This window comes from Daldinia decipiens, assembly GCF_022478715.1.
Source record: "Daldinia decipiens strain CBS 113046 unplaced genomic scaffold F4813scaffold_72, whole genome shotgun sequence".
Taxonomy (NCBI): domain Eukaryota; kingdom Fungi; phylum Ascomycota; class Sordariomycetes; order Xylariales; family Hypoxylaceae; genus Daldinia; species Daldinia decipiens.
The window spans coordinates 11,474-34,059 of NW_026054615.1; the positions used below are offsets into that span (position 1 = coordinate 11,474).

A 22,586-nucleotide genomic window follows, 5' to 3' on the forward strand; every position below is an offset into this window, starting at 1 on the left:
TGTACGGGTTATACGTAAGCGGTGTGTAAACATAACCTTAATCACGTGACGAGGTTATATAACCGTTATCTTAATAAATATAAATACGTAAAGTTTAAAAAATTTAAAACTTTAATTATAATATAATTTTAATTAATAAATAATAATATAAATAAATAAAAAATATTATAATCTTTTTATAAAATCGTAATAATAAAATAAAATTATTTTTTTTATTTTTTTATAATATAATTTTAACCTTTCATTTATAAAAAATATTATATTAATATATATAAGTAAAAACTTAATTACGTAACGAAATTATAAAATTATTTTAATTATATAATATTTTTTTAAATTATATACATTAAATTATTATTTTTTACGTTATTAAATTAAAACTTCATTTTAAAAAATCGAGTTAATTTAAACATTAATATAATAATTAATCATTAATATATTATTATTCGAAAATCAATAATAAAAACGATGTTATATTTTTTATGGTCTTCTTTTACTTGGATGTCAAGGGAACCAAATCACCCGTGCAACCACATTGTTAAAACATGCTTTCAAAAAGGTCAGTAAAGCTCCTCAAACCAAGGCAACCACCTACCTACTTTACCAGATGCCCCAGAAGAAGAAAATGCAGTCCAAGATTTACCCCTACGACATCAACAATCAATCTCGCCACGACTTCTCAAGGTGGTAACCAAAAAGACACTGAAGACCGGAACACTGACGCGATGGACACCAAAAAACCTGGTTCCAACAAGTTGAAGATCCCCCGGGTAATCAGTAAAGCCGCTAGATACAAAGTTGCCCTTGAAATTCATGGAGAGAATCTTGAAGCTCATCGCAATGAGCTGCAAGAGATGGAAGAGAGGCACAGACTGGTGACCGATGAGATCATGCCTAAATTGAGTCTCATGGGAGAGAGATTACAATCTAGGATAAAATCAATGCAGCTAAAGGTTGATCATCTTCGTGATATTCGTTTAGAAATCGAACGTGACCAGGCTGCAGAGATGATCAACACGAAACCCGTCGCGAACGATACTCCGCCCCAGAGAATGACCTTAAATCCACAAGTACTCCATGCTATGGGGCTTAGTGATCTATCGAATCTAGTCAGCCGCGAAGTAATCAAGCTGGTTTGTGAGCTGGCTATTCGTGGCGCTCTTGTTACAACTCCTTCTACAACACCTCCTCCTCCCGCCAAGCCCCCTCGATCCACTACTCCTACTGCTGTATCTCTTACTGTATCTCCCCCTACGCCGTCTACTATTATGCAACCTTCTCCCGAATTACCCCCTACATATTCATCTCCGCCTCTGCAGAAGACACATAAAGAGCGACAAAAAAAGGCGTAAGCAGAAAAAGGTAGAGAAAGCAAAACTTCAAAAAGGACAAGTTCTCGAATCGGCAAACACCAAAGTCTTTACGAGCCGCAAGGTCATGAAGGAGATTAAGTTAGCTATGAATAGACCGATGAAGAGACTCCGTTCGTGCCAGATCAAAGAAGAGATGATGGGATCGCGTACAGTCAAGGTCATAAGAGACAGGCTATGAGAGATGGGACAGGCAATTCGTTCGGCCTCCTTTCTTCTCGCATGGATGCGCTCGCTTGAGAAGTTGGGCGTGGAAACTCGGTGGAAGCTACGAACGAGACCGTACGCGTTTTGCTAGATGTATCAGCATAGGGCTGCAAGTTCTGAGATCTGTTATGTAAATCGGGTGCGTTTGGTTGGAAAGGTGTGTCACCCGGGTTTGTTTAGATCTCATGGCGTTGATATTTCGATGCTTTGAACTGCGTAGGTGTCGTCCTAGTGGACACTTTGTTACTAATTTAATAATTGTTCCTATATATCTCCTTGTTGCCCGCCGTTTTCTCTACAATCTTGACGATGTTCTCCCCCAAAGTCTAACAAGTAGCACCTATGCGTTAAAATTCATTGTCTGTTCAAATTATAAGGCAGCCGAAATTCAGCGTCCATAGGTCTTATAACTAAGGAGAAACTTTCCTGGGAACGATAGAATACTCTCCAGGCTCTCATACCAGAGGTAAGTCTAGGCAGATCTTATTTAGTTGATCGGCAATCAATATAAAAATCCAGGTTAGACTATATGTTCAACTGCCATCAATTTGCGGAGACCCCGCGTTCGAGTAAATTCTTATAGCTAATTCGTAATTCGCCAAGACGGAAGATTGGAAATGCACAGAAGTCGACCGAGCCCGATGAGGAAAATTGCCTATTTAGCCAACAATCTTATATAAACTGAATAGTGGCGGCATTAGTATGAAGTATATTGCCAGCCCCTGAATAATGGAGAAGAGCTCCTCATGAGATATGGCGCAAGACACGCGATTCGATGACGACCTAGTATTTATATCAGACCCGGCTCCTGGGAGCCTACCTAATATGCCGGATCGTCGACTCACACGTAATTATTATCGTAGACTTTGATATTCAAGATGAAGAGCTTTAGTGTTCTGTCCGCGCTGGCCTTTGCTGGCATTTCAGCTGCTCAGACTCCGTCGGGCTTCACCCCCGTTGTGGAGCAAAAGCTCGAGGTCACGTTCGGGTCCAAGTCTGTGACGCCCGGTCTAGCACTGGCGAAAACCGAAACCTCAAGGCAACCGACCATTGGTCTGAGCATTCCTGCTAACGGTACCTATCTGTGGATGCTGATCGGTAAGTTCTATGTCTGAAATTTTAACAATCCGGCTTAGCTGATCATTGATAACAGACCTCGATGCGTATGCTTCAACGACTCCCAGAAATTATTGACCGTTGCTAACTCCATATGATCTAGATCGACCAACTTCATAAATCCCGGCCAGGGTCAGCCAGCTACGTATCTTCACACCGTGATCCGAGACTTCAAGGCTAGCGGCAGTTCGTCAGCCGACGGGGTCAGCACGCTTACGTCCACTGCCAACGGCCCCGTGGCGTGGTTTGCCCCGGCACCTCAGCCGGAGAATCCCCCTCACCCGCACCGATACACAAACCTACTTTGGGAACAGCCAGAGAACTGGCAGGTCCCCGCGGCCGCGAACCAGATGCTCCAGAGTCAGAAGACTGGCTTTAGCGTTCCCAAGTTCATCACGGCTGCTGGATTGAAGGATCCCATTGCCGCGAACTACTTCAACGTCACGGGTTGAGTGGGAAATATACATGAGAACACGGGATGGCCTACGAACACGAGAATGTATATTATATGAAGAAGCCTTGGCGGAGAGGGCTTTGCGTTCGCTCAGTGTCGAATACATTTATGACTCCTATATTCCCTGTGTCAATTTATTACTCATTGCTATCGCTTTCTCCATTCGTAATCTCATACATGACCGTTTACGATATCTCAACTACCCCTTCGTAAGCGTTATGCATGTTCATGCCATTTCCGTCGTAGAAGGGAAGTAAGCCCCCTTCGGCAGGGAGTCCAAAGCATCGCGATTGATATCTCTCAGTTCTGGATACCCTGCGACGTTCATCAAGATGTCAAAATCTGCTAAAAGTCCCTTCATCACATGACGCACGCCTTCCTCGCCGCCTGAACTTAGGGCGTACACCCATAGACGACCTATAAACACGAATTTGGCTCCAAGGGCTAGAGCCTTGAAGACGTCAGCGCCACCCCGGACTCCCGAGTCGTACATAATCTGTATAGGTAGCTATTAGTATCATATTGTTATTTTCGCATCTCCCCTGTTCAAGGACGCAAGTAACTTTCTTAAACTCACGTATATCTTATCCCCTACCGCCTCCGCAATCTTCTCCAGGGCATCCAGACTCGCAATTGCGCCGTCGACCTGCCGCCCGGCATGATTCGAAACCACAATCCCATCGACCCCCAGCTCAACCGCCTTGCGCGCGTCTGCCACGTTCTGGATCCCCTTAATGCAAAACGGCTTTCCACCACTAAGCTTCTTCCAATTCTCAATCAGCCACGGCAGTCTCTTCCACGAGAATGAGTGTCCGTGCCATATGTGCTTGTCGATCCAGTCTGCGCCCACGCGGTACTTGTCCTTGGGATCTTTCGGGTCCAGCTTTGCCTCTCGCAGACGATCTAGGAACGCCGGGTCGTTGAGCCCGAGGTCGCCAGCTCCGTGCTCGTGGTAAAACGCATAGTTCCCATGCGCCGCGTCGTCGTGTCGCCAGCCTAGCTGCCACGTATCCGTAGTCAGCATGCACGCAGTATAGCCGTTTTGCGCGGCGCGTCGCAGCATCGACAGCGCCACGGCATCGTCTGGGCTCCAGTACAGCTGGAAGAAGCGCGCGCCGCCGTCGCCGTTGGCGCGCGCCACGTCCTCGATGCTGTAGCTGCCGGCGGAGCTCATACAATACGGCAGGTTCAGTTCGCCGGCTACCTTGGCAGGGGAGAGTTCCCCCGTCGCGTGGTAGATCCGATTAATGCCGATAGGTGCGAAGCCGATTGGTGCTGCGACGCGGTGGCCAAAGATGGTGGTTGCGGTGTCCCGATGGTCTGTGTCGACGAGCATTCGAGGCACGATTTGGTGCCGGTAAAAAGCCTGTCGGTTGGCGTAGTGCGTCCATGAGAGGCCGGCGTTACAAGATGCGTAGTGCCTGGAATTAAGGTGAGATATGATTCAATGATTGGTTTTTTTTTTGTAAATTGGACAGTCGTACCATCCAGACTGGCTGAGGCGCTCCCTAGCCGTCTCCCTCAGCTTATCGGGGTCTATAGGTTCCGTTAGATTGCGCGATGCTCATATTATATACAGGTACCGATTCTCACGTGTGTTAAAAGGCGTGTGCTTTCCTTCGTTCGGTGCCCAGAAGAGTTCCCTCTGATAGAGGCCCCATTGCGGCGTGCTACGTTGGCTGATGTTGGGGTTATCCGGGTTGCTCATAGTAGCGCTTAAGGATATAAGTCAATGGTATATATGCGTTTCGAAATCTACTTGTGATTGTCTGCCGACTTCAATATCTCTTGGCAAAATTCCTTCCTTTTTTATACATTTCTACTGATAGAACAGCGCCCGATCGACGGCGCCGTAAGACGTCTGATGACATCAGCACAAGGTCATTGATTTGCCTGCAAAACTACCTAAGGATATGGCGCGGTAATAGAGTCGAAGACAACACTAAGCAGCACGCAGATATATAGTTATTCGCATCTGAATATACTCCTGTGACCTTCCAATTGACCAATTGTACCCGTCTATTGATTTTTGTATATCCTCCCAGTTGAAAACAAAAACTCATAATGCCCCTGAGACGGCGAGACTCCGAACATTCTCCATCCGAACCCGTTTTTACAACGTAACGACAACTCTCTAAGGAGTAGATACAATGAGTCTTAGCCAATTGTTTGGAGTATGGCCACTAATCAGTTCTTCGAGAGTCCGGAAACGGTCGAAGGCCCTCCCTGGTAGTCCCATCACTCAACATATTTTCATGCAACAAATACCGATAGCCAACGATGACAAATGCATTCTCCCACAGATAGCAGGACTGGTGCGAAAAAGGGATACACCCTCGCACTTCACTCGGCCTTCTACTCTCGATCTCCGAACAAACTTTCCGATTTAGTGACACAATTCCCGCGACATCGGCTGGAATTGAAGATGTTGCGCTACCAGTTGCCTCTGAGAGAGTCCAGAGTATCATGCTACCCGTTACGTCGGCCGGGGACGAAAACGTTGTGCTAGGGCGCTATTCCCATACTAAGCATGGAAAGAACGGCGACGAATGGGATAGTGGCGTGTTCGTGTTATGATAATAACATCAAACTTAGATGAGAAGTTTGGTTCTAAGATATACCTATCAGCGGACATTCAGCTTCGATTTTGCAATTAGACCAATTATACGATTCTTAACAGGTAAAAGATAAAATAGTTACCTACCTACCTTTTTAGATTCTCCTTAGCTTCGAGACTTTCGCCTCCAAGCCTCTTGAAATCTAGGGAGAACCCAACATATCACACATTATATAAACCTAGAGGTTGATGCGATATTCTTGCATCGCGACTAGCGATGTTTCTCATGTTACAAAAACAAGCGCGACCCCGAAGGTTAGGGTAATAGGTATCTAAGCCTTATCTAATCCCAATAACAGATCGCATCTAGTAACGTCTCCGAAGTAACCAAGATATGAGGTCACCTCAACATTCGATCATCTACTTGAACTAAATATAACTGTAAGACGATGAGCCGTAGCACTTTCTCTGCGTGTGATAGTAGGTCGATAATATTTCTATGCTGCGACTTCGGCTTGAACCTTTTCTTCTGGTGGTCAATCTCGCAGTGGATTGGGTATCGAAAACGTACTTGTAGATCAGCCTTAAATCATGGTGATGAGATTAGGCATTTGTTGTTTGAGTAGACCTGAACCAAAAACTACGCGAGGGGTATCTAAACGTAAATATGACATTAACCACAGCACACAGACGGCTCTTCCAGGCCGCTGTTCGCCCCTTTGTCTGATTGGGACTCATTTCCGATCACGACCTTGGCGATCATCCAATCGCATAGGAACTTTCCAACACCAGCGCCGATAATGATGCTTATTATGATGTAGCCGTTATATGACATGGCTATTAGCATGAGTATGTATGCGGCACCGAACGCAAATGCGTGTATAATAGAGCGGATGAGCTGCTGCACGGGCGTTGCCCTAAACGTCACGACTTGCGGCCCCGGGGCCGGCACCTCGGAACAGCATGAGTCTTCTCCTTTGGATGCGCGGGCTTCCGCCGCTAAATGCTGCTGGAACTGCCGTAGTATAAAGCTGTCATACTCCTTTCCTATCCTGCGGAGGAACTCTAGGCATATGACAAGAATAAAAACGCCGATACACGAGGCTGCAAAAGTCCCCTCGTTTTCGATGCGCCACGATTCAGAAAGGAGGCCTAGAATCTGTTAATAACCCGCCTACCCACACCAAGCCTCTTGAATATGTCTTGGATATAATGAGGAAGTCTTACAAGTGCCAATAGTATTCCAGTTCCATGCCATCTATTCCTCGGTCAGTCATCGTCCAGTCGGCTCTATTTCAGTATGAATTAGTCACACGTACCGCATGCGTGCACGTAGCGTTGCTGCTCTCCATATCCATATGACTGTGATCCATGTTGGCGGTTAATTTAGATGCGCCGGCAAAATTAGTAGCAACCTTCCCCTTGGGTGAGCTCGGAGGATGACGCGAGATCAGCCTACAGTTGGATCCGGGACGAGTAATTTTGGTCTGTGAACGCTGAAGCTTTAGGATGTAGGAACACTGTCGCCTTTATTATGCTATCGACTTTCCAAGACTTTACGACCCGCTCAACATAGAAAAATGACGATATCTTATAAGATGAGAGTATAAGAGCAGGATTCAGCCTTTTGGGAAGGTCGATGGTCCGAGGATGAGAAAGAATCGGGCGCGGCGACCGCGCCTACAACGTAAAGTCCCTCTTTAACAATCTTTTAACCTAGATAAAAGCGTCAGATAGCGGGTTTTCAGCGGAAAGGCAGATGATCGTATCTAGGACGCAGGCAAAGTGGATACGAATCCGACTGTTTGGCCCATTAGCGCTTCGTTTTCAACGGCTCGACGCCTTGAACGTCCAAGAGTCTAGTCTATTATTGGTGGTCTTAAGTAAAACATCCTTGTACGCCAAGCCATATACGACCCCTGAAAAACGTGCTCAATTCTTCTCAAGCTTTCCCTTCACGGGCCTAACGGCCTGAACGGTGTACGTTTCAAACCTTCGGGGGGTAGTATCTTTGAGCAAGTTTCTACCAGCGCGCCGAGAATGACGGAGCTCCTGGGGAGGAATTGTCCTCTGGACGGAGGAGGCAACTTGAAGGTGGCACCACCTTGTCCCGGCAATGGGTGCAACGGTTGGACGGTGTCCTGCCTAGCTAACTAGGTCGACCGGCTAGGCTTGCTCGTCTGCTTGGTCACTTTATTATATTATCATCGCGTCCGCTGGCTCCTGCAAGTAACCGTAGATCATCAGACAATCGTCGACAGGAGATATGCTTGCAGACTTCTCGCAAATTCTGCAGCCCTATTAAACAAAAAGCCTTCCCGCTTCCCGGGGTTACGCCAGTCGCTCGCTCGTCATACACGATCAAACGCCTTCCAGTTTCCGTCGTCGGGACGACTTGCAGGAAGATGGCCACCATGGAGAACCCGCTGGCAGCTCGCCATATTCAGAATCTCAGCGAGGCCGCCGCGTTGGAGAAGCACTGGGGTTATGTCGACAGAGCCGTTCCGTGTACGAACGACCCGGGATCTTGCGCCTACCTAGATCAGGTGTATGGATCCCACGATTTGACTATGGTTTATTCCGGCATAATGTGGTCGATAATTGCTGGAATTCTCCTTCTTTGGACTATCGGGAAACGCATGTTCCCATCCCCTCGCGCCGACGAGATACCCACCGGTGCCATCGATAGCGAAAGAGTAGCAAGAATAGCTGGTCGACGCTCGCGAATGAGGAGGACGGCCGCGGCGTTAATCCGTCGCTACTTACTACCCGACTCGGCCCGATTCGTCTTTGGCCGAACGACGCGACTTCAAGTCTTGATCTTGACTGTCCTAGCCGGTTATTTGCTACTATTTAGCTTTCTCGGCATCACGTATCAGACATGGGTAACACCCATAAAGAATAAACCCGGGCTTCACAACACCAGAACGAGCTTGGGCCCGTGGTCTGATCGAGTTGGCGTCTTTGCATATGCTCTCACTCCGCTGTCGATCTTGTTGTCGAGCAGGGAATCTATTCTCTCTCTTCTTACTGGCGTCCCGTACCAGAGCTTCAACTTTCTTCATCGCTGGCTCGGTTATATCATCGTTGTGCAAGGATCTCTGCATACTATTGGCTGGACTGTAATCGAAGTCCGACTATATCAACCGCAGCCGACGACCGCGATCGAATGGATTAAGCAGCTATATATCATCTGGGGAGTTGTCGCGCAAATCCTGCTGTTAATCCTCTTTGCGTTGAGTACTCCCTGGGGTATTCGCTTCACTGGCTACGAGTTCTTCCGCAAGGCGCACTACGTCCTGGCGATGGTATATATCGGGGCCTGCTGGGGTCATTGGGCAAATTTGCAATGCTTCCTGATCCCGGGATTAGCTCTCTGGTTCTTGGACCGTGGAGTTAGACTCTTGCGCTCGGCCCTTATTCATTACCAATATTTACCTGGCGGATCTATGGGATTCCGGGCGGCACACGCATCTTTGACGCACTTTCCCGACGCAGAGCACGGTGATGTCGTGCGTATGGATTTTATTCATCCTCAGGATACCTGGAAAGTTGGACAACACTTTTACCTTTGCTTCATAGAGTGTAGCTTATGGCAGTCTCATCCGTTTACGCCGCTCAACTTGCCAAAGGCACGGGATGGGCTTGTTTCGCACTCGTACATTCTCAGAGCGAAGAAAGGAGAGACAAAGAAGGTCGCAGAACTAGCCGCGAGGAAATTAGCCGCGTCACCCAGCGCAACGACTCCTTTAATACTGTCGGGAACGTATGGAGAGTCGATAGTCGACGAATTGACACCGGATGTCAATGTGCTCTGCGTGGCTGGTGGGACGGGAATTACTTACGTCTTACCGGTCGTGCTTGGAATAATAGACCAACCAGAAATGCAGGACCGGAAAGTCCAGCTGGTCTGGGCAGTAAGGAAGAAGGATGATACCCGTTGGGTCGAGAAGGAACTCGATACCATTCGCAAAGCCGCCAAGGCGCGTAAGATTGAAGTTCACATATATGTAACGAGGGAAGCAAGCAGCAGGAGCCCGTCGATAAACGACGATATATTTGAGAAGGACGACATAGCCGTGAAGGAGTCCGGCTCGGCTTCGTCTGTGGTTTCATCCGTGAAGAGTGTTCAGTCTGCGTCGTCCCTCAACGTCGAGAGAATCGGAGGGGAAGGATTTGACAGACACCCGGACCTAAACAAGTTAGTTAGGGGATTTGTGGACAACACCGTTAGGGGCTCCACGGCCGTATATGCAAGCGGACCAGGAGGCATGATCAGCGACTTAAGGAGTATTGTAGCGTCATGCAACTCGGGCGGGAAGGTCTGGAAAGGAAATGGCCGATATGATATCAGCTTACTGTGCGATGATCGGCTCGAGTGGTAGAGGCGTACTTGAGTTGAAAAGAAACCACAAAATATATATATATAATAATGTTCAAAGCAACTGGTGTTACCGTCCATGAGTAACCAAGTTGTGACTCGTGCCGAGTTTCCCATTGTCAAATGACTGTTACTCATTTTGTATTTTCATTTTAATAATTTTAAGTGATACGAATTTCTTGTGTTCTGAACCTCTTTAGACCAACCTCTCGCCCATGTACAGCACTCATTCCGACCCTCCGGTAAGTTCCATCCTTTCGCATGTGGAGGACAAGCAAGTACTTGTCGTTAGGTGACTCTGTCATTACCAACGCCCAGCACGGTTGCGGTGACTGGCGATCTAAATCCATGACGCAGCTATTTATTGGCCCGAAATGAAAATTTGGAGAGTCGGTTGGCTCAAATGTCAAGACGCCGACGTCGTGTTTACTATCTTCGGGGGGGTGATAGAACATCTGCGCAAGGCGACCCCTGAGTTTTATACTTCCATCCGGGTAGCCATATACAGCCTCCTTCTCAGCTTCCATTGCCACATCTAAGACTTCAACGACAAATCCCCCTATCCGGAGTGCCCAAAAGTCGAGTGCACCGTCGAGGGCAGCCCAGCTCCAGCTAGGTGCGCGTTTCGTAGGCGGTTTAGATAGTTCGGATATCTCGTCGGTCGTTGATATTCCCCAAACCTTCCGGCCTGGCGCGTGGTAATAGTGGGCGCACCATAGGAGACCACGCGCGATATCTTCTTGCCATAAGCCGGCAATATACGTCGCACTTGGCTTAGTAGACTTGAATAATGCCGCTGCTCCAACAACCGCAGGTAGCTTGTCAGTAGAAATGGTGAACTTCCGTGTAGTGTACTCTTCTAGCAACTGATACCATGCCTTCCAATCTAACTCGACACCTTGGGCAGCGCATACACCAATCTGTTTTCGGATCTTCATGAACTTTGCTACGAAGTGCCCGTCCGACTCGCCGGTGTAATTCTTTCCGTCCTCGCACTTAAAATCAGTGAGACACTCCCAGAACATCTGTTCGTTTCCAAAGTGCAGCACACGTTTGGCCAGAAGTCTTTCTTGCATGCACCAACCACGACCGTTTAATGGGCATTCCGTAAGGCATTCGTTAATATCGGGATACACCTTCTGGACGGCATATTCGTCGCTTATTAGTGACAGCGGTGCCCTGTTTGGCTTAAGAAAGCCCTTGGTGCTACCCGCAGAATCGAGGACGGATATCACTATCGAGGCGCCCGCGTACACGGAATACATCCTCCCAGCTTCCTGATCCCAATCTGCCTTCGAGTCTTGGATGATGCACAGAGCGTCTATCCACAGGTATCTAAACCCGAGAGCTCCGGTAACCTCGATAGCGTCCCTGAAGTTCTGGGGTAGTTCGTCGATCTCCATTCCACTGGTTCTTACCTTCAAGTTAACCGTTGTGGTAACCGATGGGATTATACCACCCCAACAGTGGCTGAGTGTGGCATATGGCATCTTTTCGCCTTTTGTCTCGTATATATAGATTCTTCCTGTATTGCTGTCGCTTATGTCGATAACCCTTGTTGGAAGTGCATTATCCGAGTTGGATTTAACACAGTTTGGGTGAACTTCGGTACACTCTTGCCGCCACTCAGCCGCGACCTGGGAGATATGCAAAGGGGTTAGAGTCGTTGGTACGGCTGGGATCCTTCTATATGCATCTAACCAAGGTACGTCTTCTCCTTTTCTTAAATGCTCTCGTCGGCAGATACTAAAGCTGTGTAGTGGGATACTTCCAATCTTGTTGCTTCCCCAGGGCATATTTTGCAGAGAGTCGCGGAAACCAGCGCGAAAATGGCCTTTCAGCTTGTTGTCCCCTATACGACCCGATGACCAGAACGGGTATAAACCCAACCAGCCTTGATGTAGAGTTGCGTCCAAAGGCGCAAGGTCCACGTAGAGGATGCTACAAAGCTCACACGTCTTAGCACTGTTTGTGAGGTCTCCGAACGTCTCGCAGTGACGGAAGGCATCTCCCCAGGGCTTCTCTGGTGTCCATTCTGAACCTACTGGCAGCCACCGCGCCGAATAAACGACCTGTCTAGTAAAGCCGAAGAAGAAGAGGTTGTCGATGAATTGATAGCAAAGCTCGCATAGTGACCCTGTGATATTTATAGGAACTGGGCTCATCTTGTTAGATCCGGTTTACATCTCTTGTATATTTAAAGTCAGATATAGGGAGTAACACTAAACTGGAAATAATCATGAGATAACCCGCATAGATTCAACATAAGACATGCTAGATATGGTAAAGCTGACGCAGGATCAGGAAAGTTTCAGCCACATCGATTTCGTTTGGTCAAGGGTATTAATTTACATGTGTACTAGACATTCTATCTCCGGTAATCAACAGTTATGGTACGTCTTGTCTCCTCCATCCACGCAATTATACGCTAGCCCTTTCATTATATATATTGTATGAGTAAAGACCGTAAATAGGACCGGGAAAAGGGGGGTAAGTTAGGTACCTAAGATCGGTACCTGGTGGGTATAACCGTATAGTGCATAATATTGGCTTAACGGGTGATGCGGAGAGTATGGTGATCCTTGCATCGTTCAACATCGGCCCCACCAAAACTTTTAATCTTGACCCCTCCAACATTTTTTTCACATCCATCCACATCTCCAAAGCATGCATATATTGCCTATCTTCAAGAAAGCATTGTAAACCACCCAGTTAGACGAAATGCCGTCCGTTAAGAACCCTAACGGGCCTTCGAAGAACCGCCTCATAGCCCGCGCTGCCAAAGCGAGGAAGCAGAACCAGAAGCGCATCAGCACCGCCGCCCTGGACAAGAAGGGCCGAGTCGCCAAAGCGGACACGAAGCGCGGCGCACGCCCCGGGCTATTGCCAACGAGTGGGCCAAACGCAGCTCTCAGCTCGAAAAAGAGGCGCAAGCTCGAGCGGAAGATGAACCATGCTATGAAGCGCAAGATGGAGACCGAGGGTGAGGTTGAGATGAAAGGTATGTTGCCTGTTTTCAAGACGGGGCGGAAAAAGAAGAAATAATCCAGTCGCTAATTGAGGATTACATGTAGATGTACCTGCGGAAGAGACGACCGGAATTTCCAAAGAGGAAATGGCTGTCGATACTGAGAATATCTCGTGAGCGCACGTTGGCGTTTTACGCCCGAGTTACGGCATAACACACCCTAGACTCGACCGATATTCCGCCATTTTCACTTCGCAAAGGTGTTTCCGGCCCGGATAGAAGAACCTGGCAGGCTAGCACTCCATTGGAAATGGGGAGTTTGAATTGCCGCCAGACGAAAAGAGATGGGTTATTCATTACGCGTTCACTGTACCAAACCTAGTATGCGGCTCGACATCTTAGTCAACTCGAGGAAAGAGATTTAGTGTCAATATCGACACTTAGATGCTACCAGATGGTTGCATGGACACAGAATTTTATAGGACGGCACTTGAAAGCACGCTTCGGCCGGGTCATTGGGTCATACGTAGAAGAAATGGTATCTTTGGTAGGGTTGGCATGTGGGTACTAAAGGCGTCCAACCAGGTCTATACTAGCCGATTGTTTGACCTGGTGCTACTATTACAATCGATCGATACCCTGACACGTGAGGTAGCAAGCTATATTTACGGTTGGATTACTTCACTTGAAAGAAATCAAGTTGCATTAGTGGCATGAGAGCAATAGTAATGCCATCGGTGAATATAAAAATGACTAAATGGAAATCAGTATACAATCCACATCACTCTCTGGAGGCCGTAAGATTTGCTATTTTTTTTGTACGATACATTATAAACTTAATATAGTCTTCCACCTTAGTATCGTTGTGGTTAGTGTCTTCTCTCAACCCTTGGTGTAGATCGCGTTCGTCTATCTCGTGTATATGATATCTTGCTAATTCAACTCTGACCCAAACTATAAGACTTCTGAGATATATGGTTTAGTTAAACCAATATCTTTGTCTGCTTTGCTTAGTAAAAGGCTAGTTTATCGCCCCGTAATGCTTATTGTGAGGTAAACTATGCCTATAATGACTTCAAGTTTTGAAAAATCTTCAAAAGATGCCATCTCGCTATAATCACAAATACAATAGTGACTAACTAGAGGCGACAGCTCTTCATCACGGGTTGTCTCTATGCGATAATAAATATCTACCAACATTAGCAAAGGGTATACATTCTAAAAGATGAAGCTAAGTAGCCATGTAGACCAGGGACGGTGAGCAGTATTAGGCGCCTTCATCTTGTTTAGGCAATAGCTGGCATGATTTCTATTCCGGCGGCCGTCGCAGTCACAACGGCAACCCACGCCACCGGGGATTTCCTCGGCCCATTTGCTTTGGACATCATTGAGTGCTTGCGACTCGAGTAGTTGACCACCGGGCGCGTTTGCGGGGCATTGGTAATACCAATCGTGTCGGTATCCAATATCGGCGAAATGGTGAACCTGATGCGGCTCTGCCAACATGTTCACGGCGAGTGAGTGGACTGCGGCATCACCCCACTATAAGAAACTGGATTAGCAATTTAAACATAAAAATGGGAATGAATTGGTGTTGTGGCATTGCTGTCCGACGTATACGAACCCTTTCGAAATAGAAGCCGCCGGTGTGCTCCAAGTGCTTATAAAGGTCCTGATACTTAGAGCCACGAAAGAAGTCAAGGTCTGCGATCTCAAAATTACTCCAGTAATGACAAAGATTCCATCCGTCACCCGAGCTATCGCGGTGTGAAAACCAGCTGAGTAGGCTACGGAAAGGCCAGGGGGCCCAAGACGCATCAACACTCGCCTTCCAGAGGTTGGTGCTAGGGATACCCTTCAGTTCCTTCCAGTCCGATACTTCCCTAAAGAGACTAGGACACGTGCGCTTTTCCTCCCAGAGCGATATCGTGAAACCATACACTTTGTTGTGGCGAGCCATTTCGGCGAAGGGGTCGTAAGTGATAGAGCATGAGAACTCGACGTCTGGTTCTAATCGCCAATACCATTTATATTTCTTTAGCGCCTCGACTTGATAGAAGTTACTGCAACGCCGACACCTCAGTAAGACCAAACATGAGAAGTATAGTCGGCTAGCCTACCCAGAAAAGAACCGGCACATGTGATGATAGGTCTCCTTTCCCGCATACAAAATACCACGTTCACCCTGGTCCTTTATACTCGCGCGGGCGGCGTCCTGGTCCATCCACGACGGAAAAGTCCATTGTTCCTTAGGTACAATTTCGAAGAAAGTCGGGGCACTCGTAGAAGAGTTAATAGTTTGTTTGAATTCGTCGCTCCAGGGCTCGTCGTTAAGAAATACGATCGGGTATCGGAACCAGCGGTTAAAGCGTTGCTCGATGCTGCGGACGGATCTCGCAGCTTTCTCGGCTTCCTGATTGCGGGCCAGCATAACGATGGCGGCATTCTCGCGAGGTGAGTCTGGGGGGGTGCTCGGAGGCTCCTGGCAGGAGGCATAGAAGGGAGTATCGAACTCGCGAGGCGGTACGGGCACGCGGTAGTGGGAGGCGTGAATGGTAATCTCGAGAATACACGCAGCGCCGAGGACCCAAAGGAAAGGCGACTGTAACCATCCTCCTCTCCTTCGTAGGCGTGGTAGCCGATTAAACAGCGACATAGTAGAGAGATGCTAGCTAAACTTTACGGGCTAGCTCATGTGTGATGTGGTTGAAAAGATAATGCCACTATCTTTTGTTGGCATTCCCGAGGCCATCTGCATTAGCTTTGATTTGTTGGTTGGGATTATCGATTGTCTCCCATGTGTTGATCTTTTTAAGTTGTCAAGGGTTCTACTTGTCAAGATCCTTTTTTTTTTCCAGGTAAGAAGCGTACGAAGTACATAGCGTAGTGCATTTTAGCGTTTGTGCATTACACCTATGTACCTATACAGGTAGCAGACCCCTATTTTTGGGACTTGTGCAGGTTCCAACAACATATGTACATAGATACGCATACATGTACATGTAGCTTTGCATACCTATGCAGCTTCTTTCCCAAGTCCGCATTTTAGTAAGACATTTGAAGGCTCTGGTAAAAAAAAAAATTTGTTTATTAATAAAATAATAATAACCTAAAGGTTAGTAGTAACTAGTTACATAGAATTAATACATGTTAAAGATATAATCATTTATATATTACATATATGCATGTACTCGTTGTACATAATGTTCAATTATTAAACTCACAAATGCATTAAGTATAACGGAAGTACATAGCACTAAGAAGAGAGGTACCTAATAATTAGGTCATAGTTTAAATCCCACGAAGCGCAAGATATTCAAGTACATAACCGACCTTTATGCCAGTGGCATTCTCAACTTTTTATTTCTTAAGCACTTTATAGCATCTACACCAATGGCATTTCGCATTTCGCATTTCTATGGGACAGATCAAGTTAACGCTACTACCCCTACGCGATAAATGATATTACTACCGGACACGGCAGCCAGCGCCAACCAATGTAACCGGTTGTCCGGCTCTGGGGGTTGCCAAGAAAGTCCGTAATTAAGACGCCGTCCATCTTCTCGGGTCTTAATCTTCTCCAGGGCTCCTAATTTTGTTCGCAAGGGGGAGATAACCGCCCTGAGCCTATTTACATATCCGCATATCTCCCACAACTCCTAGCATGTATCATCCTATGGTACTTCTACGCCGTCGCCGAGTTTACTACCTCTTCCCCATCGTCTTCGTCTTGGTGCTTCTTAGCCCTCCCTTTTGGCCATCCGTAAGACAATTCGGGGATCGCGTGCGTCAAACTTTGCCTTTCGCCTACCAATGGAAAGTCCAACAAGATTTCGTGCCTACGCAAAATGAGCTCGACTGCTTACGCGGCCTTACCCCTCGATTAGCCAGCGATAGTGATAAACACATAGATCCCATACCCAACCATGTTCATTTCATATACGGTCTCAGTAACCCTTATAGCAAGCCTAGCGCAGGTACCTTCGACTTTCTCTGCTACCTTGCCATACGGAGTGCCATTGTGGGCATGAAAGCAGAGAAGATCTCGCTTCATTACACGTATCTTGCAGATCCACCGTCGCCCGAACCCAATGCGTCCCCTCTATCGAATCCATGGATACGTCTTTTAAAAGATGATATCGACCTTGTTTATCATTCACCCGAAGAGATGACGGCCCTGAAGAGCTCGCCCGACGCGACCTGGCACGCCGCACATATATCCGATATTCTCCGTTTAAAGCTCCTCCAAGAGCAGGGTGGTATCTATATGGATATGGACGCCTTCGGATTCCGACCCTTTACTACTCTTTTAAAATCGCCACGCGATATAATACTGGGCCACGAGGGCGGAAATCGTGGGGGTCTGTGCAACGCCATCATGGTTGCTCGGAAGAACAGCTCGTTTGTAGCGAGATGGCTTCGAGAGTATAACGGTGCAGATCTTTCTAAGGAGTGGAATTACCACAGCGTTGTCCTTCCTAAAGAGTTGGAATTAGAACATCCGGACGAAGTCTGCACGTTAGCACCAAACGCTTTCTTCTGGCCAACTTGGACGTGGGACCATATCGAATTCATGCACAAGCAGCTCAGCTCGGACGAAGCGCGTAAGTGGGCAGCGGAGATAGACAGGAACGGCGGCAGTCTTTATGAGGATCAGCTCGCCTACCACGCATGGAGTCAGATGGCCTGGGAGAGACATCTCAGCAAGTTAACTCCCGAGGTCGTGAGAACACGCGACACGAGATTTAACATCCTAGTTAGAGACTTTCTACAGGATAATCTAGCAGTCCACCAGAACTAGCAGTAGTTCTATATAGGCTAGATTCTCATCATATTACGGAATTGGCTAGCATAACGTGTAGTATGTTTAGTTGAAAATCCTAGTATTAGTATATGGGTAAGCATCCCAAAGAGCTGAACGGTTGAACGGCAACCCTATAGTATTTTATCATCCGTCGCTTCTCGATATATGATGGGTCTATAAGATCTGTTAGGTCCGATAAGGGCGATGGATAAGGGAATTCGCCCTTTATTCTGTCTTACACGGCCATTGGATGGCACTAGCTCCACAGCATTTGGCCAGCTAGTTCTAGAGGCGTGTTCCACTTGGGGTTATCCTTTAGCTAAGTAATTTAAGAAACAGATATAATTTTGATAATGAAATCATTCCAACAAAATAGCATCTCATTTGGTGGGCTTTTTGGAAGTCTCAATCTATTAACATAACCTTCCGATGTAGGCCATCTTATATCGTATACATTGTAATACGGCACGACAACACTACCCACCCACCCAGCACCGAGACAGTCTGATATACGACAGCCGAGTTATGATGTTATCTTAGACAAGCTTCGTGCTTAGCCAAATATTTACACAGGTACCATATATTAGGTACATAATACGTATAATTATCTTCTAGACCGCGAGTGACTCCTAAATATTCCTTCGAGCAATATTCCGGCTGTCTCCCTCGAAGTAGATACTCTATATATAGGTACATATTAATATATACTATGTACTACGGTGGCGGGTCGCCCCAACTCATCCAAGTTCATAACGCCTCAGACGTAAAAATAAAAAAAATATCAACCGTTCACATGAGTGGTCCCTTGACCACTTTCAGGTGCAATATTATATGGTGTCTTGGCGTGGAATATATATAGATATATAAAGGGCCTGTCTCCTCACTTATACAGCTCATATACTGTATCTTTGAGCATAGACATCGTCATCATTGTCATTGCCAACTCATGATATTCCTTTCGTTGCGTGTGTACTTACCTAAGCATATCATTCTCATTGTGAATCCCAACTAAAAAGTGAAGGGCGTAAAGGGAAACTCGTGCAAGTTAAGGAGGAACGATGCCAAGTTGACGATGTGATACCTAACCATAAATGAATGGCCATTTTCCACATGAAGAATTAATCAGTAATGTAACTGATATACTTGTAAACATCCAATTTTATAGTCAATTTTCTCGACTTCTAAATTTTCGTTCCCTACAAGTATAAAACCACCCGTAGAGCTATTGAGAGCTTCAAGCAAAATTGAATTCCCTCTCTGTTCTCATTGATTTATTTTAGGTTGTTGTTCCAACGCGTCATCAGTTATATTCCAATATGGAGCCAAACCTCGATTGTCCGACAACTCCCAAAACGCCAATGCCACATGTATTATACCAATTCGTTCCACGAGGAAATAATTATAGCACCGCGAATTGCTGGAATCAAGCACATCTTGAGGGCCAAACTGTTTATATCGCCAATAGAAACGGGGGAAGGCTCGACATTAGAGTGTCAACCACTACCCACATCAAAGTTCTGCAGAATTACAACAGGACAAAAGCTAATCGAGCTCGAGCCATCCGCTATAAAGATGCTAGGCTGGAGAAGTTGTTCGGAAAATCTGTTAAAAAGCATTTTTATCGGATACCTCTCAAGAACATAAGAGAAATTGTCAAGCAAGCCACGGAAAAGAGAAGTGAAAGAGTTGCAAGGAGGCAGAAGTTGGATATCGCTGAGGGAGCTCGCCTCGCTGCACATTCTCATATTAGACATCGTCATAAAAACTACGAAGAGCTTTTGGAAAAGGGCATCCCAAGAGCCATGGCACGATATCTGGTCGACCAGAGGGTTAACGAAATTGTCCGTGAGTGGGGAAGCACAAAAGAAAAACTTCTGTCGCCTAACAAGCACCTAAAATCAAATTGTGTTGTTATGGATCAAGTATTGTAAGCAAAATTTGCAGAATCCACTTGGAGTAATAATTATCAAGTATGAGAACAATTCCGAGCCATAAAGAAGATTCCGCATGCTAAGGTAAGGCATTCCAAGTTGGTCCAACTTTATAACTCGACTCGACCACCTTACGCTAGTGACGATGTCTTAACCTTAAGTTTCCTTGCCAAAACTGTACTGTAGTAATTGTTAGCTCGGTTTAATTAGTTCATGTGTTTGCTCGTTCATTTACTTATAGATAGTATAAATGTAAAGGATGTATATTGAACAGGAGTTGGTATCTCCTGCAGAATATGACATATCACTTCAATGTTTAAATCTTTATAAAAAGCCTTAAACAGCTAATAATAACACTATACTTTAAAAAAACTATAAAGATCTATTAATCAAATAAAATATATAAAATAAATACGTAAAATAAAGCTATAAGTTATAAATATAAAAAAATAATAAATATATTTATATTAAATGCATAATTAAATAATAATAATTATTATTATTTAATTAAAAAAATACAACGAATATTAAACTTTTATATGGCTTATAACTTAAGATTATATAATAATACCCTTGTTTTTAACAATGTAACACCACACTAGTTTAATATATTTCTGTTATAACACATTAATTTAACAACTTTTTAACCTTTTTTTATATATCACGTTAAATATGTTTAATTATTTAACTGGATCAAATAAATGGTTTATATTTACCTGTTAACTTTACTCTTTTTTAACTAAAGATTCACAAGTCTTTCACCTTTTAACACTGTGTTTTATACAAGTTAACAACATAATAACATTTATATTTTTAATAAAAGCTTAATAAAGGTCGCGTTTAAATAAAACACTCATAAACCTTTTATAACCGGTTTATTAAACTTAAGGTCCGGATCAATTAAATACACTTATAAGATAACCTTTTCGTATATTAATATAATATATATATATAAAAATAACCATATATGTATATACGCGTGGATTAACGTAAATTAATGTAAATTAAAAATGATTAATAAAAGTAATTTAAAATAAAATTATTTTTATTTATATATACCGTATAACTTATTTTAACTTTAATATTATAATATATTTTAATATTAAAATAATTAATTAAAAATAATTAAAATTAAAATTATTTATGATTTAAAATTATTTAATTTATATTATTATTATTATTATTATTATTTTTAAATATTATATTTAAATATTGATGGTCGTGTGACACTGACATAAAGGCACCTTACTGATGATAAGGTGTCCTTATCGTAGATAAGGGAGGAAGAGATAAGATACCCGACTTTACTAAATAAAGGGGTCGAGTATCCACTATTATTGGAATATAAGAACATGCTATACCTAGCTAGCCTCAAATAGATTCTTCCTTCCTTAAACATCTTAATACACCAGTCTCAACACCATTGATTTACTTGCTATTGCTTTATCGTTATTATTGTTATTCCTATTTACGTACATACCTACCAACAAATATATTATAATTTATTTTTTTTAATTTATTATTATTTAATTTATTAACTTTTTAATTTTTATTATTATTAATTAAATAAAAATAAAGTTTTATTAAATTAATTATATATTACGTAATAATATAAAAGGGAATGTAAATAATGATTTTATTTTAATTAATTATATTAAGGTAAAAAAAAGGTATTTTTAAATGGAAAAAGATATTTATTATATAAATATATAAATTATATATAAATGGTATGTATAAATATAACCTTGATTATGTAATAAGGTTATATAATTGTTATTTTAATATTGGTAATTTTTCTTTTTTTTCTTACGTTATTACGTAATTATACCTTTTAAGATAAAAGTTTAAACGTTAACTTAACGCGATAAAACGGTTTTTTTTTAAAAATCTTCCCTTTTTTTAATTTAATTTAAACTATTATTATCTTTTTACGTAATAACCTTTTTTATATATTTATAATAGTTAAAAAATATTATATTAATATTTTTATAAAATAAGTTATTTTATGTTAATAATATTATTATAATTTTATAAATTAATGGTTAAATATTAAAAAGTTAACTTTTTATTACTTCGAAATAAATAATAAATGATTTTAAAGTGTTAATTTCGTTTTTTATTTACCTTATTATAATTATGTTAATAAAATATTAATATTACATTATTAATTAAAAATTATATATTAATATATAAATTTACTATTATTATTTTATTAAAATAATTATTAACACTTAAATTAATAATTTAAATATTTATAATAAATAAAAAATAAAAGTTAAATAAATAAAGTTTATATAATTTAATAATGTTATATGTTATACGGTGCACGGGCTTTATAGCTATGGGTGTAACGTAACCGCTATATTAGTTATAAGTAATTAAAACGTTAATTACTTTTATTATATAAATATTAATTATAAAAAAAATATGCTTTTTATATCTTATATTAAAAAAAAATAGATTTTTTAATAATATTTAAGTTATTATATATATTTAAATAATATTAATAATTTTTTAATAATTATAAATCTAGTTTACGTTTAAGTTTTATTATAATTATATAATAATAAGTATAAATATTTATTTTATTTTTTTTTATTATAAAGTTATTAAAATAGTTATTTTATTTTTATATTATTATAATAAATTTATATAACAAAAATTTATTTAAAATTATTTCTTTAACTTTTATAATCTTTTTAAACATTAAATATAATTATTTATATTAAATATTAAAAGTAAAATAAAATGTTTTATAGTTTAATATTTAAGAATAAATAAATTTCGAAAAGTATATA

At 43.1% G+C, this 22,586-nt stretch overlaps 10 protein-coding genes across 10 annotated transcripts; 6 read left to right on the forward strand and 4 right to left on the reverse strand.

Annotated features, from left to right (window-relative positions):
• Positions 1–725: 725 nt before the first annotated feature.
• Positions 726–1,352, forward strand: F4813DRAFT_394703 (uncharacterized protein; the record flags this gene model as incomplete). Its single annotated transcript, XM_049247597.1, has 1 exon — positions 726–1,352. One exon carries the CDS (start codon positions 726–728, stop codon positions 1,350–1,352), a length of 627 nt encoding a protein of 208 aa, XP_049094385.1.
• An 822-nt stretch (positions 1,353–2,174) lies between these two features.
• Positions 2,175–3,268, forward strand: F4813DRAFT_377967 (PEBP-like protein). The gene is made up of 3 exons (XM_049245303.1): positions 2,175–2,675; positions 2,731–2,740; positions 2,797–3,268. The coding sequence occupies exons 1-3, from the start codon at positions 2,456–2,458 to the stop codon at positions 3,143–3,145; spliced, it is 579 nt and encodes a 192-aa protein (XP_049094386.1). The 5' UTR covers positions 2,175–2,455; the 3' UTR covers positions 3,146–3,268.
• On the reverse strand, positions 3,033–4,922 carry F4813DRAFT_320258 (L-lactate dehydrogenase). The gene is made up of 4 exons (XM_049240986.1): positions 4,741–4,922; positions 4,632–4,683; positions 3,725–4,568; positions 3,033–3,643 (listed from the first exon to the last, which is right to left on the reverse strand). The coding sequence occupies exons 1-4, from the start codon at positions 4,853–4,855 to the stop codon at positions 3,374–3,376; spliced, it is 1,281 nt and encodes a 426-aa protein (XP_049094387.1). The 5' UTR covers positions 4,856–4,922; the 3' UTR covers positions 3,033–3,373.
• Positions 4,923–6,022: 1,100 nt separating this feature from the next.
• Positions 6,023–7,270, reverse strand: F4813DRAFT_320256 (copper transport protein ctr4). The gene is made up of 4 exons (XM_049240985.1): positions 7,024–7,270; positions 6,932–6,962; positions 6,276–6,856; positions 6,023–6,133 (listed from the first exon to the last, which is right to left on the reverse strand). Exons 1-3 carry the CDS (start codon positions 7,075–7,077, stop codon positions 6,378–6,380), a joined length of 564 nt encoding a protein of 187 aa, XP_049094388.1. The 5' UTR covers positions 7,078–7,270; the 3' UTR covers positions 6,023–6,133; positions 6,276–6,377.
• A 624-nt stretch (positions 7,271–7,894) lies between these two features.
• Positions 7,895–10,167, forward strand: F4813DRAFT_320241 (ferric reductase like transmembrane component-domain-containing protein). The gene has a single exon (XM_049240984.1). The coding sequence runs from the start codon at positions 8,110–8,112 to the stop codon at positions 10,087–10,089; it is 1,980 nt and encodes a 659-aa protein (XP_049094389.1). The 5' UTR covers positions 7,895–8,109; the 3' UTR covers positions 10,090–10,167.
• Positions 10,168–10,215: 48 nt separating this feature from the next.
• On the reverse strand, positions 10,216–12,696 carry F4813DRAFT_378011 (HET-domain-containing protein). Its single transcript, XM_049245304.1, has one exon. The coding sequence runs from the start codon at positions 12,248–12,250 to the stop codon at positions 10,247–10,249; it is 2,004 nt and encodes a 667-aa protein (XP_049094390.1). The 5' UTR covers positions 12,251–12,696; the 3' UTR covers positions 10,216–10,246.
• On the forward strand, positions 12,529–13,364 carry F4813DRAFT_320486 (uncharacterized protein). Its single transcript, XM_049240987.1, has 2 exons — positions 12,529–13,086; positions 13,160–13,364. The coding sequence occupies exons 1-2, from the start codon at positions 12,807–12,809 to the stop codon at positions 13,228–13,230; spliced, it is 351 nt and encodes a 116-aa protein (XP_049094391.1). The 5' UTR covers positions 12,529–12,806; the 3' UTR covers positions 13,231–13,364.
• Positions 13,365–14,271: 907 nt separating this feature from the next.
• F4813DRAFT_394710 (glycosyltransferase family 15 protein) lies at positions 14,272–16,612 on the reverse strand (the record flags this gene model as incomplete). The annotated part of the gene is made up of 4 exons (XM_049247598.1): positions 14,272–14,595; positions 14,678–15,116; positions 15,174–15,674; positions 16,506–16,612. The coding sequence occupies 4 exons, from the start codon at positions 16,610–16,612 to the stop codon at positions 14,272–14,274; spliced, it is 1,371 nt and encodes a 456-aa protein (XP_049094392.1).
• F4813DRAFT_378016 (glycosyltransferase family 32 protein) lies at positions 16,393–18,426 on the forward strand. Its single transcript, XM_049245305.1, has one exon. It carries the CDS (start codon positions 16,718–16,720, stop codon positions 17,852–17,854), a length of 1,137 nt encoding a protein of 378 aa, XP_049094393.1. The 5' UTR covers positions 16,393–16,717; the 3' UTR covers positions 17,855–18,426.
• A 789-nt stretch (positions 18,427–19,215) lies between these two features.
• On the forward strand, positions 19,216–19,788 carry F4813DRAFT_384042 (uncharacterized protein; the record flags this gene model as incomplete). Its single annotated transcript, XM_049246018.1, has 1 exon — positions 19,216–19,788. One exon carries the CDS (start codon positions 19,216–19,218, stop codon positions 19,786–19,788), a length of 573 nt encoding a protein of 190 aa, XP_049094394.1.
• Positions 19,789–22,586: the final 2,798 nt, after the last annotated feature.

Coding starts and splice junctions, on each gene's coding strand:
- F4813DRAFT_320256 (XM_049240985.1), bottom strand. CDS start 7,077: ATGGATCACAGTCATATGGATATGGAGAGCAGCAACGCTACGTGCACG. Junction 6,963..7,023: donor ACGCTACGTGCACGCATGCG/GTACGTGTGACT, acceptor ACCGAGGAATAG/ATGGCATGGAACTGGAATAC. Junction 6,857..6,931: donor CTGGAATACTATTGGCACTT/GTAAGACTTCCT, acceptor AACAGATTCTAG/GCCTCCTTTCTGAATCGTGG.
- F4813DRAFT_378016 (XM_049245305.1), top strand. CDS start 16,718: ATGTATCATCCTATGGTACTTCTACGCCGTCGCCGAGTTTACTACCTC.
- F4813DRAFT_320241 (XM_049240984.1), top strand. CDS start 8,110: ATGGCCACCATGGAGAACCCGCTGGCAGCTCGCCATATTCAGAATCTC.
- F4813DRAFT_320258 (XM_049240986.1), bottom strand. CDS start 4,855: ATGAGCAACCCGGATAACCCCAACATCAGCCAACGTAGCACGCCGCAA. Junction 4,684..4,740: donor GCACACGCCTTTTAACACAC/GTGAGAATCGGT, acceptor CGGAACCTATAG/ACCCCGATAAGCTGAGGGAG. Junction 4,569..4,631: donor CGCCTCAGCCAGTCTGGATG/GTACGACTGTCC, acceptor CCTTAATTCCAG/GCACTACGCATCTTGTAACG.
- F4813DRAFT_378011 (XM_049245304.1), bottom strand. CDS start 12,250: ATGAGCCCAGTTCCTATAAATATCACAGGGTCACTATGCGAGCTTTGC.
- F4813DRAFT_377967 (XM_049245303.1), top strand. CDS start 2,456: ATGAAGAGCTTTAGTGTTCTGTCCGCGCTGGCCTTTGCTGGCATTTCA.
- F4813DRAFT_320486 (XM_049240987.1), top strand. CDS start 12,807: ATGCCGTCCGTTAAGAACCCTAACGGGCCTTCGAAGAACCGCCTCATA. Junction 13,087..13,159: donor GGGTGAGGTTGAGATGAAAG/GTATGTTGCCTG, acceptor GATTACATGTAG/ATGTACCTGCGGAAGAGACG.